This window comes from Lissotriton vulgaris, chromosome 12, assembly GCF_964263255.1.
Source record: "Lissotriton vulgaris chromosome 12, aLisVul1.2, whole genome shotgun sequence".
Lineage (NCBI taxonomy): Eukaryota > Metazoa > Chordata > Amphibia > Caudata > Salamandridae > Lissotriton > Lissotriton vulgaris.
Window position 1 is genome coordinate 92,581,321 of NC_141700.1, and position 14,828 is coordinate 92,596,148.

General features: G+C 44.0%; 1 protein-coding gene across 1 annotated transcript in view; it reads left to right on the top strand.

The window, feature by feature from the left end:
* RHBG (Rh family B glycoprotein) overlaps positions 1 to 14,828 on the top strand; it is a 61,926-nt gene that overhangs the window by 12,259 nt on the left and 34,839 nt on the right. Inside the window, exon 2 of the mRNA XM_086947321.1 lies at positions 12,076 to 12,262. Within this exon, the coding sequence (XP_086803447.1) occupies positions 12,076 to 12,262 (187 nt within the window). The remainder of the gene's footprint in view (positions 1 to 12,075; positions 12,263 to 14,828) is intronic.

Here is a 14,828-nt window from a genome sequence, read left to right on the forward strand (position 1 = left end):
TATTTTAGTTTGGGCTCTGTGAATCCTCGCACCAGGGCTACCTCCTTCCTTTCTGCTGGTCCACACACTAATTATTTATTAACTCTCAAACTTCCAAAACTAAAAGCCCCCTAAAAATTTAATTTTGACCGAATTCAGACTTCCTTTAAAATACGCCGGCTCGTTGGATAGGCCTTTGTGAATGGAATGAAAATGAAAACGCATGCAAAGTTTATTTTATGAGCAGAAATAAGGAATATAGTTCAGCTAACTTTCAAAATGAAGCTCACAATCTGCACTGCCAGTAGCGTAGCAAGGATTGCATGTGTTCTGGTGCATGCCAGGAAAAGATTCCCTTTGACTGCTGTCTGCTTAGCAAAATAAATCAATAATTTGTGTTTAATAGGTCCCGCAGGGTCCGAGACCCGGTGCCACTGCACCTGCTGCACCAATGGTACCTAGGCCTCTGTGTACTACCACCAGAATAGGAAGAATACCCCCAGCAACCTCTGAAGCAGGTTGGATGCACACAGTATGAAAATGCCAGAAAATTATACTGGTGTACCGTGGGAGGAGATGGCACTGGTGCCCGATGAGCTAAAACACGAGGGTCGATTGTGGAGGTGATGGGACATTGGTCCAGCTCACTGGAGGAGCCGGCACAGTCTGATCCAATCAATCAGGATTTATAAAGCGCAGCTAATCACCCTATAGAGCATCCAGGCGCTCGCAGGTCCCGGAGGCTTATTCGAACAGACAGGTCTTGAGGGCCATTCAGAACTCCGGGAGTGAGGTGATGGTCTGGAGGTGCGTGCAAGGCTGTTCCAGACCTTTGTTGTGATGTGGAAGAAGGAACGTCCTCCACTTCTGCTTTGGTAGAAGTGGGAGTATGGGCAAGTCAAAGGGAGGTGGAGAGTAGTCTACTCGATGGTTGGTTGAAGTTCAGAGGTGGTTAACGTAGGCGGGTCCTTGGTTGTGTAGAGCCGTGTGTGCGTGGGTCCGAAGCCTGAATTGGCATCTCTTCTGCACACGGAGCCAGTGGAGTTGCCTCAGGTGGGGTGTGAAGTGGGTTCATCAGGGAGGTTGATGACTAGTCTGGCTGTGGCTTTCACTAGTGAGCAGTGTGAGAAGCGGGCAGTGTTGTGCAGAAAAGAATGGGCATTTGAGAGTTGTGTGAAGTACTGGCATTGACAGGAAGTATAACTGACATTGATGAAAGATGTGAGAAACAAACACCAGGGGTCCTGTCGGGAGGGAAAGCTTGCTGTAACAGTTGGCGGTGTGAGGAGCAGGAACTGATGGGCCGCGGCTGGAGTCGCACTAATGTGCGGTGTGAGGTGTTGAGGATGCAGCAGGCACACCAACTATGAGGAGTAAGTAGAAAGTATGAGGAGCTGGCATCGGTGAGCAAATAGGAGGCTGTGGGGCTATGGGTGTGACGGGGGGGCAATCAATGCCCTCATCTGGTCTTAGGATGCGTGATGTAACCTCTGCTACCCATTCGTTTGTAGTGAATTGGCGTCCATCAGCACAGGCTGGCAGTATAAGGAGAAAAAACCAGTGGGCAGTGTGAGACCTCTGCGCTGGTGGAATGTGTGTGGAGTTTATGTGGATGGGAAGTGTGAGACGCTGACACTAGTGGGAGGTGCAAGGGGCTGCTATTGGTTGGCACAGTGAGTCATGAGCACGGGTGAGCAATGTGAAAAGCAAGCATTGATGGGTGGTGTAAGGAGTTCACTCTAGTAGGAAGCTTCAAAAGCTAGACCTGGTGGACAGTGTTAAGAGGTGCAACTGATACCTTGTGTGTGATACAGGCACTGACATGAAATGTGATGGGAGGAACTTCAAGAAGCTGTTAGGGGCTTCTGGTGGTGAGAAGTGTGAGTAGTGGTGGTATACGGCATATATACGGGATTGTGCAATGCAGGTGGGCAGTGTTTACCATGAGCCTTGGCTAACAGTGGCAGGTACACACACGTTTCTGCAGTGTGAGAGGCTCTCATTTTACGCAGTTTGAGGAACTGCCGCAGGCATGCATTGTGGAGCTGGCACTGCTTGGCAGCAAAGACAGTAGCCACGTCTAGTCCAGATGATGAGCTATATTATGGTGGGCAGTGTGTGAAGCTTGTAGGTGGCCTGGTGGGTAGCTTGGGGGAACTGCCCCCGATAAGCTGTGTGAAAAGATGGCCCTCGAAGGTACCTTGAGAGTTTGCACTGCTCAGGATTGTAAAGTAGACAATGAGGTGCTAGGGCTAGCTACCAGTTTAAAGAGCGAGTGCATGGGCCCTGTCCAGGGCAGGTCGCGTAGCAGTAGAATTTGAAGTTCTTTGCTTGGTTCTGAGATTTGGCTTGAAACTCTGCCTGCTGAGACTCCAGAATGATGGACCAACACTAGAAGCTAAACAAACTCAAGAGAACTGAGAACAACTGTTTTCAGAGGAAAATATTTATAAGTTAAGAACATCTATAGTTTAGGGTAAAGCAAGATCACCAAGCAAAGGAGTAAGAAGGAGCAGCAGTAATGAAGGAGCGCGTCAGAAACCCCGGACCGATCAGACTGGACAACAACGTATCCATGTTGCGTCCGGCTAACTCCGCCTCTAGAATGTGTCTTTATGCCGAAAGTTCACAGGAAATAAGGAGACGAACTAGAAATTCCTTTCTGCCATCTTGGATTGGGAAGAAACAGATAAAGGTCAATCAGGCAGACAGTTCCTAAAGTAATGTCAGGATTGCAGTTCAAGGAAGGAATATCTGAGTTTTGGTTTTTGGAAGCTAGACTCCTACTCACTAACATCCCTGAACACAAACTGTCGAAATATACTTCAATATATGCAGGACTTTATGAGTGAGAGAGGCGTGGGAGTTTGACTTGGGCCCGCTCGACGCTGAGGACTGGACTGAGGCTTTGGCTGCCACCAGAGAGCCGGTGAAAGCTTCCCAGTTCCCACTGATCCAGCCGAAATGTCTCCACCGCACTTGCTTCACCCGTGATATATAGTTCAAGATGGGTTTGATCGCCTTGGGTGCCTGCCTGCGGTGAAACGTCCTGTTGGAAACTTGGTACACACATTTTGGCACTGCCCAATCCTCTTCCCCCTTCTGGAGTGGGGTACTGGGGCCCTTGGAGGGGCTTCTGGGGTGGAGGATACCTTGTGACCCCAAACTGACAGTGCTTCACATAACATATGATGTAGATTGAAACGGGTACCATAGGGCGCTGCTCTGGTCGGGCCTAGTAATAGCCAAGCGGGACATGGCACAGGCATGGAAGGCTACAGCAGCCCCATCTGTTGAGCGATGGGCCTCCCACTCTTCCCCCTCCTAAGGATCAGTCTTATGTGGAAATAAACAATGGAACCTCGCTATTAAAATGGGAGCATTAACTGAAGTGGGTATCTCCCCCGCCCTGCGGCAAGGTTGATTACCTTACCAATGTACCAGATACTACAGTTTACCTCCAAGAATTCTGGAGTAGCAAAGTCATTTTCTACATATTCCTCCTCGCCATCTACAAAAATAGGTTTGGGAAGTTGTGGATCAATCAGAAAATATCTAGGACAAGAGGCTTTAGAAAAGACACATGGAAAGAAGGATGAATATGCCACAAAGAAGATAACCAGGCAAAAAGGACCTGCCTGGTCTATTTAATTGGCGGAATATCTCACCATAACCTGGGGATGCTAGACGATCCTCTAGGAGTATCTATCTATTTATCTATCTATCGATCGATCTATCCCTCATTATTTTCAAAAGATGTTGTTTGATGTTGCATATGCAAACTCCACAGATAGAAGTAAAGACTTCCAATTGGATTGAGTGCCTTGACAAAACAACAAAGATCTCCTTCCATGGTTCTAATACATTTCTCTGTCATTGGTCTGAGGATGAAATCCAGAAGAGATAGCTCTGTGGATGCTGATGAAATTACAAACCTGGGCCCAAAATTCGAAAACAAATTGCACTTCCTTTTCAGAAATGATCTTTGTTGGAAGTCAATGGAGTCTGACCATTTCAGAAAAGAAGATGGCTGTTATCTGTGGGCCCGAGGCTAATTTAATCAAGGAAGAAAACGGAGCCTTCTTGGCGAAAAAATTTGGCATTACATCCTTGAGATTTAAAAAGATGGATTATAAAATCTACAGAAAGGACTTTCCATGGTTGATGATGTAACTCTAGACTATGTAGAAGCCAAACCTTAAATTGAGTACTCCTTAGCTTGTACACAGATGCTGCAAGACTCAATATAGTCTACTATGTCCTTATGGAGAGATGGCCACCACAAATTTCTCCTGACTATATCTTCAGTGGTCTCCTGTTTTCTATTTCTCGCCATCAAAGAGTCATGACTTAAACTGTAAGATTATTTTTATTGCAAGCGTTTGGTAGGAATTAAAAGCCTCCAATTTCCGAAAATTAAACCTTTTTAAATATAATTTGAATTCCTTTGTTTTCCAGGGATAAGCAGCACACTTTGTGGTCTCTGCTCGAACTAGATCTAAAAAAGACAGTGATTCCATTTATTGTAGAAAAGTTCTCCGGTAATAAAATCTTTTGGTTATGTAGGGAACCTTCCTTGTCTGGATACATTCTGAGCATGCTATTGGCAACAGTGTTCTGAGAACCTGGTGAGTTTGCGATGTCAAAGTCCTACTGCTTAAAGAAGTATGCCCATGTAGCCTTGCGGCTGTTCCTACATACTGACTCGCATATTGGGGCTATCTGTTCTAACCATGGTAGTAGGAAGACCCCCAAATAAAAAATGTCTCCATTCCTGAAGCTATCTTAGTGGTAACAGTTCCCTTTCACGTACAAAATCATTGATTTTGGATGTGCTCCATTTATGCGAGTAGAAAGGCGCTAGACAATTGATCCCTTATGTGTATTACATTTAAAAAGGGGTTTTATACCTGTTTTAAGCACGCTTACCTGCTAGGAAGCACCGTGCTGTTCTATTAAATTAATATGTTGTGGTTGCTTAAAAATATTGCGATTTGTATGAAAAGTAACAAAATGTTACTATCACAACAGCTTCTCGAGGCAGATACATTTAACCTGAACATTTTTGGGGGGTCTGAGCTCCCAGGAGCCCCAAAGGCAAAAGTGTGAGGTGGTGGGCAGGGGAGAGGGGGACCCCTCCATGTACTTTGCGGGGGTGCACCCTCAAGTTTTGTTACACCACTGATATAACGCATCCATAATTATCAGATGCGTTAAATAACAATCTTCACTCGATTTCTGAAGATTTAATGGGGGGAAAAGCATGCAGTATTTACCGTATCATGTGGATTTTGGGGTGTTAAACACCAAATCGTATGTTCTATCACAAAAAGTTGTAATAGGTGCTATTTATCAAACCTGAAAAATAACGTACCCCACAGTGTTGTTGTTAGGTGCACTAAATAGCACCTAAACTCATGGCCAGCCCTTAATTGTTTTTAATCTGCTAATAACCTTGTAATTGGGCAGCACTGCCAGTACCACATGCTTCCTCTGATACACTGTACTTTGCAACTTTTACTCTTTGATTGACCATCTGCCAACCTCCCTGTCCACCAACTCGATGGTGTCCTTGCCCAGGCAAAATAAACACGAATGCTATGTGGTTTCCGATAAAAGCTCAACTTCATGCGCACACATACATCCGCGAACCATTATCTAGGCACAGATCCAAGTCAAACATTGGTATCTAAGAGGGCAACGGATGGGACAGTACAAAAGAACAAGTCGCTTTGAACAAGTAGATCAGAAGTACCATCGAAACTCAACACAAAAAGGAGTTTCCCGGGAGATGTATATATACACTCCACCTTTAGTGTAGCATTATGAAATATCCGTAGCACTACTCATTGACCACTACATGACTTGTGTCCCTGAGCTGCTGGTCAGGACACGTGACCAGGGTAAAGGACAAAGGTGAGCTTTAGTGACCAGCTCCAAGGTCCATAATACTCATGGCAGATTACTGATCCTCAAACAACTTTGCTTCTCTTCTCTCCGCTTCCTGTACTAGTAGCTATACGCTGCATTATCGACCATCTGGTTGGCTGACTCCTTCTGAGCACTCCCACTTGACAATAGTGATGTCGAGGCGAGCTTCTTGCCACCGATCCAGTGGCGGCTTCTCTGTTCAGGCGGAGAAGCGTTGCCCTACTGCTCATGGAGCAGTGTAAAAGAAAACAATAAAACTGAAGTTATTATCATTTTATTTTAATATCCTCTGGTTAGGGCATGGCTTGCCTCCCGCGACATTGGGGAGGAGGAGTGGTTGCTGCCCTCTTTAGTGCGTATGGCGCTTTGGCCGGCCAGCTTGCCCTGGCCAAACCGTCATGCGCACTTTGCATTTTCTCCACCCAGGTTGCATTTACAGCCTGGGTGGAGAACATGCCCAGGCTCCCTGTCCCCTTCTGAGCGCTGAGCCACGGCGCTCAGGCCAATCATAGCGCTGCATTGCAGTGCTGTGATTTGCACAGGGGCGCCTGGGTGCTTACCAATCACAACACTGGCTATGGGGAGCCTGGGTGCATCCTGCAAGACGCGCGGAGGAGACACGACATAGGAGCGACACAGCAATCGGGTAAGTGATTTTTTTTTTTTTTTTTCCCGAACCCCTCCTGCCTCACCAGTACCATACCGACCGCCACTGCACAGATCTTTTACTGTCTTCCTCATAGTTCTTTGTTCTTTCATTTCTGTAGGATGGCAATCTTTGCACATTCACTATTTTATTTGTTAGCATTTTGTACTGGATTACAATTAAATACAGCTTTTAAAAGCCATAACATGTAAACAGTAAATACATCATCGAATGGACCGTCGCATTTAATCAACTGGGTAAAAAGGCAAAGCGGAGGAGGCCCCCAATCATATCAAACATTTCTACAACAGCTGATGCATAACAAAATTCCCATTCACAGAAGGTGAAACAACTTTTGTATTCCATACTAAGATTGAGCCTATTTCTGTTCAGTTGTTACCTTTACAACTATCTAGTCTAGCAAGTTAACCAAGGCAGCAGTGTCAGCGCAACTTGTACCCTTCCATTTGAGAAGCTTCATCTTCTTCAGGGTCATAATAGTCTTCTGGATCCAGAGCTTTGATGGAGGGTACTGTAAAGGAATTTTGTAAACGTCATGGAAAAAGCAACTTTTAATGAATACATATTGCCTCAGCCAGTATCCTTTTAATCCTTCCCATGGGCTGTTGCTTGCTGGAAACCATAGTCTGGGGTGAAGGTTTTGCACCAATGCAGTCTTCGCTGCCACCACGCTGTTTCTGTCAGTAATGGTTTGTGGGAGGTTGTATACTCGCTGTAGAAGTGTCCAGAATGCACCTGGGTTACAATAAAATGTTACCAAACCAGAAATGCCAGCCTTTTACTGTTTGTCACTTAACCGTTATGTAAAGTCAGTACAACACACACACACCCACAAGACATTCAGAAATACTACCGGCAGTTTTAAGTACAACATTCCGTTTCTGATACATTTCCCACGTTGATTTAAGCCCTTTGTGTACTCCATGTTTGAGAGTTGTTCACTGCCTCGTTCGTGTTGTAATTGTGTTCTCCTGTTCATGAGGTACTGACTGCCTCTAATGCTCTTTATTGCTCCCCTTCCTCAGACTCTTGCCCACTTCCAGGGACCCTGCTGCCCCCTCTTTAACCCCATAAATCTATCCAGTGTCCCTCCATATTTTTAAGTCCTCTTGCACTTTTTCGTCTTTCCTAGTTAGATGTTCGTTTTCCCCCCCCCCACTAGAGTTCATCCTCTCACATCACTAAGCCATCTCTTGTCTTTAACCCCTTCCCTGCGGGGGTTTTTCACCTCCTGTGCGGGGAGGGCGGGGGGCGTGCAGCGCGGAGCTGCATTCATGATGTCATGGCCACACCCGTTTTTCGAACGTTCAGCACAGCGGGGAAATTATCCCTGCGTGCGAGCTTTCCAACGGCCGTGACTAGCTCAGCTCGTCATGAGTGCAGCTCAACTGTGCCTCATGACGAGTTCAGCTTGTCATAAGCACGCAACGGGTTAAGATGGAATGTAGGGCCTGGTTTAGAGTTTGGAGGACGGATTTTTCTCCATCAAGGTCACGGAGTAAAATACCCCATTGTCCAGACAGTCCAGTGCTCCACATTTAGAGTTTTCTGATGGCCCTGTGAACAGCTCTAGTTATTGGCAGGAACCACCACCATGGCAGTTCCTGTCAATTAGTTAAAAGTTTGATGGAGGGCTCCGTGAAACATGACAGCTGCCTGTCAAACTTTTAACTTTTTATTTAATTGTTCAAAAACAAAATCCAAAGCAGGATTTTCTTTTTGAAAAATCCAAAATGAATGAGCCCCAGTCCCTGGTGAGGGGGCCATTAAATGTTTTCGCTGTCCCTTACGGCCAGATTTTTCTTGGAGTTGAAGGAGAGTAAAAATTGGCCTTTAGACGCCTACTCTAAATTGTGAAGGCGGTTGAATGTCAAAAACTCAGACGGGCAGTACTCTGTCAAGTATGTCAGCAAAGGAGGCAGAGTAGACTCTGTCACTGACATACTTTGGGTCCTCCTGCCAGTACATCGGTTGAGCAGACCGAGGTTTGGCGGAGAGGGTGCTCCGTCACAGATTTAGCAGAGTACGTTCTCAGTCAAACTTCAAATAAGTCCCTTAGTTTTAATATGACTGAAGCGCCTCAACTGTGCAGAGACTTTGCAACAATTTGCAGTGTTCGGGGGAGGGGGGTGTCTTAAAACCAACAATTCTAGTGAGGAAGTGGCCATATGAGACGCAAGGAAAACCCTAGTAGGCTGAGGATTCCGAGGCCGGTTTTAGGGTGATGGAGAGAGGGTTTACTAGTTAAGCACCATCGCAAACACCCCAGAGGGAATATAGAGAGTTTTCTTGTGGATAGATATGTAACTTCTCTTAACTATACTCCTCCTGGAGATGGTCAGATCCCTTCGAAACCCTCAATGGCTGGGCTATGAAGCCGATAAGAGCACATTTTCCAGGAATGATTTTAGCTGCCAGTTCTCCGCTGCCGGTGGTTCACAAAACTGGCCAGGTGTAGCACCCTTCAACCTACGATGACATCACAAAGCTTATAACATTTTCAGCCTTTCAACAGCACCCTATCTACTGCAGGACATCTTTGGAATGCGCATGGATGGAAACCTACTGAAAGCAAACAGTCTTTCCTTTTATCCTGTTACTACCCTCATAACCTCTGAGACCGGGGGTAGAAAGAGCAGTACTAGGGGTCTCAACGGGCATGCTGTGACTAGTAACTGCTAACCCTGGTAAACCATGAAGGAGGTTGATGGTTTCTTCTCCTTTTGGTGCTCTGAAATGGCTCAAAGTATCACATAGTGCTAATGACAAATGCAATGAATTCTGAGAAAATTAAAAGATACAAGTGTCCGAATTGTCAGATTCCAGGCTACGAGCCAAAAATATTTGATATCAGCCAACTTAGTTCCATTGGGTTTGTTTTTAAAGGAGGTCGATTCGGTATCTTTTAGTTCTTCCTGGCTTTCTTAGGATGACCACAGGGGGCAGTAGCTGGTCTGGGAGTGGCGTGTCTTTTCATGTCCGCTGTTTATCAGTTTATCAGCAGAAGAGGATAGGAAACAGGTTTGAGTGGGTACTGTCAGGAGTAGGACACCCCAGAGTGCTAAAGGCTGCTGGAGGGTGGGCACAATTATATAAATGTTAGTCCATTTAGGGCACCGTTTGTTAGATTAGACTTGTCAGAATCTGTAGAGTGGCTTTGCAGTGAAGATAATGTTAAAGCCTCTTTGGGCCACCGCCATCTTGCCATCCCTAATTGGTCTGGAGCAAAGACAAATTAAACAGATTTTGATGACTATCACCAAGCTTCAGAAAAAAATCTTATTGCTGTCCGTGAAAATGTGTGGTTCATCGCCTTCAATGAAAAGGAGACCAATGTGGTACATTCTGGGCCACCTAAAACAATACCATCTCTGTTTTGCATATGTGTCTCATAACACAACATTTACTATACCTGTTGTTGCTATTAACAAGCACAGTGACGCTGGAAAGGTCAGCATCTTGCTTGAATAGAGATCAGATGGTCGCCACAATAGCGGAACGCATGCGTGTTGGAAGAGAATGCTGGGTAGTCTACAAATGTTTGTCGATCGAGTTCCATTATGGTACCCTTGAGAACTATTGCCTTTGAAGACTTACAAAACATGCCCTATCTGGTGTACCAGTCCATTAGATATATCCTTAAAATCAAAGTGGGAGGAAATTAATACTTCAATATAATAATTATTGGTTAATCGTACTCCTTGAGTAGGCGTTGCAATATAGAGCCATCAACAGGAACGTTTTCCCCAACCCAAAAGACAAAGCGAATGCATCTGATTTTACTGATTGTGTGGATAAGGCTAGGAAGGAGCAAGAATACTGGTGAAAAACCCCACCACTGAAAGAATTTAAGAATGTCAAACTGGAAGCCGTCTTCTGTTATATTGTCACCAACACCAAAGATCCTCAGTCTTGTTTCTGTAAATTAATGTAAATAAGAAGTCCAGTCTGGGCAACCAAGGGACTCCAGATTTGCTTTTATGTCAAAAAAGGGGAAATGCCTAAGATCAAAAGTCTCAATAGGTATGCTCGGTTTGGTGGGGATTGCTCGCCAGCCGGATCCTATGTAAACTCCATGCTCCATTCATCCCTCCGTTTTCTACACTGTTATGGTTGGAGAGTTGGAGAATTTCACAACTTTCTTAGAAGATGAATGGTCTTAAAACCAGTAATGGACCCACAATCGAGTAAGTCATCTGTCCCAGCAGGGAGCTTGTCTTTAAAATGTTAAATCTGCTAAGTCATGATGCAGTGGTTCAAGAGGGTGAATACCACGCTGGAGCCCTCATGGTGCATTAATTTGGCTTCAGCAACAACCTATTCTAGGCAAAAGTATCAAGATCTCAACTGTGAACATTAGAGTAATTGTAAGAAAGGCTTCTTGATCAATGTCAGACGTTTTTGCAATGGCTGGGGCCAAAACTCAACGCTAGACCCTCTGGATGCTTCTTCCAATTTTTTTTGTCGGATGTCAAGCACCTACTTCAGTATATTAAAACATGTATTCCTGGGACAGAGAAAATGTGGCATCTGGCAGCATCTAGAGGTCTTACCACATAAGCTGCCTCATTATTTAAGAGATCAAGACTAATTGCAGTTAAACATCAATTAATAAATGTTGCTGAATAAGAGCGAAGCCCTGGAACACATGAAACAGTGGACATAATGCCATCTTCCTGGTAACGAACCAGCATGTTTTCTCGAACCGGTATGTATTTGTGTGTGAAATTCATACAGAAAAGTCACTTATGAAATACTGACAATTGTATATAGGTCTAGTACTGCAAAATGGACCGTGAGATATAATCCTAAATAATTGATCCAATGGTTGTTGCCACACTTTATCAGACCTTTGCATAAATTAATTGAAGAGCCATGCACTCCTGTATACCCACTGTGTACTGCAACTGGTGTACATCAACATGTTTCAGCCCATTGCACAATTTGAAAGGGGCCTTCATCGGGACAGTATATGTAGCAGTACTAAATACTGTCATTTTCCTCCAACTGCTGTAGTAAAGGTAAAATGTGATGAATATAGAACATCTGTGGTGGACTTCAGGATGAGTCTGCCAGAATGACAGCCAAGGAAGGGCACAGAGCATCAGTTAATTCATGGACTAGGATCTTTCAGAGGTCCGTGGAGGCAGCAACATTGAATCTGTGTAATCCTTTTTAAAACACTTTTAAACTATTAAAAACCATGAAAATATATTTTTTAGAGGTGACACATTTCGTTGAGTAATGAAAAAGTCCTCTGCTCTCTAGAGTATCCCTCTCAGACGTTAACCACTGCCAGTTGTCCTTCATTTCAGGCATATAATTGAAAAAGTCAGTCTCCTAATAAGAGCGTGGTGAGTACAGATAGTGTATAGTCTGAGGGTTGGGGTCTTATCTGCTTTCAAAGAACTACGTTTAGATGGTAAAGTTTTGGCACTTTTCAGAAACACGTTTTAAAGGGGTTGTCTTGTAGCAACTTTATATATTCTCTATTACAGGCTTCCAAGATGTTCACACAATGATATTCATCGGCTTTGGTTTCCTGATGACTTTCCTGAAGCGCTATGGCTTCAGTAGTGTTGCCTTCAACTTTCTTCTTGCGGCATTCGGCCTCCAGTGGTCTACGCTGATCCAAGGATTCTTCCACAGCTTCCACGACGGGAAGATCCACATTGGAGTTGAAAGGTAACCTGGTGCAAAGTGACATGGTCTTCTGGAGATTTCCTATTTAATTGTTTTATAACCTGCTCTGCCGCACCTTTATTAGAATTTACCACAGTCCTGCTGTTTGGGTCCATGCCCAGTGTGATGGGAATGCTCCCAGAAATGTTGTGTCCCACTCTGCCAAGTTTATCAGTTCAACCTCCTCTTCTGAAAACAGGGTAATCTATTCTTTAGCTTGTGTATGAGCAGGCTGACCTCAAGCCCCGTACAAACCACCCACATTATGATCACTTCTGGCCCCTCAAATCAAAACAATCTGAAAGCACCTGGAAATGGGTGCATACCCATAATTAAGGAAGATAAAATAATTTCATCGTGATTAGAAGCAAAGTAATTCGCTATCTAAAGCTCTAAGAAAAACTTGGTATTTACAATGTAGATTCATTGCTCTTGTAAATCCTAACTTATACATAGTTTCCAATTTCAATCATTTACAAATTTAATTTCAAAATGAGATGGTTTGCTCATGTAACTCCTACTTTTTAAAAAATGTCAACCTGCAATTGTCCAATAAATTTAATTTCAATCACCCTTTGCTGAGAAACAATAACAATTCGAAAGATATCTACACAGCTAAGTAATTTAATTTTTACACTATTCCTTCCTACAATAGAGAGACACACATGTCACGTGTATTTTTTATTATACTGAGTCGACGTTTAAATTGACACTCCTCTCTGTCGCTGCTTTGCCTACTCCTTATTATTGGTCAATTAAATTGACGGCTTTGCCATACAGTTATTAAACACAAATACCCCTTGTCCTTCAGGTTCAAATGCACATCTTTTATCCTCCCGACCCCTTTCTTACAAGTAGCTCCTTTTTGCCCATTGTCTCCTCAAGGATTTAAAGCAACAACGTGTGAGACCATATGAAAACCTGGTGTTCTGTGTTGGTGTATTGTCCTAGAATTTGCTGCTATATTTGAAGTAAGATCTAAGCATTTCCATCTATCCGCATGGCAACCAACGGCCTTGCTTACAGAAATATATCTTTTTAGGTCTGGCAATATCCACCACCTTCAATTCAAGGTAAATACCATATGACATGTACCTATAGGGGAATGAAACCAGCCCTCTTCACCTATTAGTCTGTGCCAGTATAATTTTTCTTCCACCCACTACTGCATATAGCATGGGGCAGCGTGTCTGCCCACTTCAGCCATTGGCTAAGCTCACTGCGAGTGATGACACTACGCTCTTTCACAAGGAAAACATCTGCACTCTAAGGGCCTGATTCTAATGCGGGCTGGAAAGCTTCCCGACCGAATCAGGTTGGAAATGGTTTCCGGCCCACTCGGATCGGGAGAGTCCGACGGACGGAGTACGATGTATCCGGATGCTTCAAAATACGATTTGGTTGGACTCCCATTGACTTCAATAGGAGCCTATGATCCTAACCGCATCATAATTGGGCCCTTGGTCGGGAAGACAAGTTCGCGATCTGATTTGGAAGGAGCAAATGCCATTAGGAGGCCCTCCTAACCGCATCAGAATCGGGCCCTAAGTAGTTACTGTGGTTTTTTTTTTTTTTAGACCAAACCTATCGGTGGTTCTGGATTTTTTTATTTATTTTAGAGACCCCGGTAGCTCCTTTAAAAGATAAAGCTTTACAAAAATCATATCTAAACAAAACAAGCGTTGACCAAGTTAAAAAGTTGGCAGCCAATGCCTGACCTTTTGGCTTTGCCAGTGCTTGTTTTCAATTCTGTACAAGCCTGCATCCTTTGGCCAGTAAGTATCTTGAAGTATTTTATTTGGCACTACTGCGCAGTAGTCCTTCATTCCTTTTTAGGCCGAGCCTGCCAGCAGGGCGCATGCACTGTTTGGAGGCTGATTTTTTGTTTTTTATTTTATTTTTTAAACTCTAAAAATGGGCTTTTAGCCCGCCCTCTACTTACCATTTATTGCCATCAATATCCCTCCTGTTAGTTGTCTTCAGTTTGGCAGCACATGCAAAGCATCACTAGTCGTTTCCTTTTCTTTCTATGGTGCATGGACCAAGCACAGATTTATTTATTTTAATTAGTGTCTGACGCTACTCATGCTGTGATTAAAGGACCATCTCTTCTATTTTTTACAAGAGCACCTGTTCCATTACAGTAGGTCACATTAATTTTTAGGCAGGGGAAGATTAAATGATTTGCCCAGAATCACAGGATGTTGAGCAGACGCTGGGACTTGAATCTCCTTACTTGTCATGGTAGCATCTGTAGTTGGGCTGAATTGCGCCCTGTAAATCTATTTCTTTAACACATCACAGGTTTGAACTGTCCTGCAGGCAGTGAGAATCAAGACTGTCTTTGGGTAGGAATTAAAATAAGAAAAGGTACAAGGAAATAAAATTCTATTTATTTTAAAGAAGACCCAGATCGGTCAAACACACTGTATTGTAATTTCTTTGGAAGGCTCATTTTATAAAATGTACTCTGTGCTAATGGCAGAGCCTGGAAGCCATTTCCTGTCTAAAGTTGCACTGACGTGCATACTTTCTGTAGTTACCATGCAGTAAACTACGCCTCCTTCTG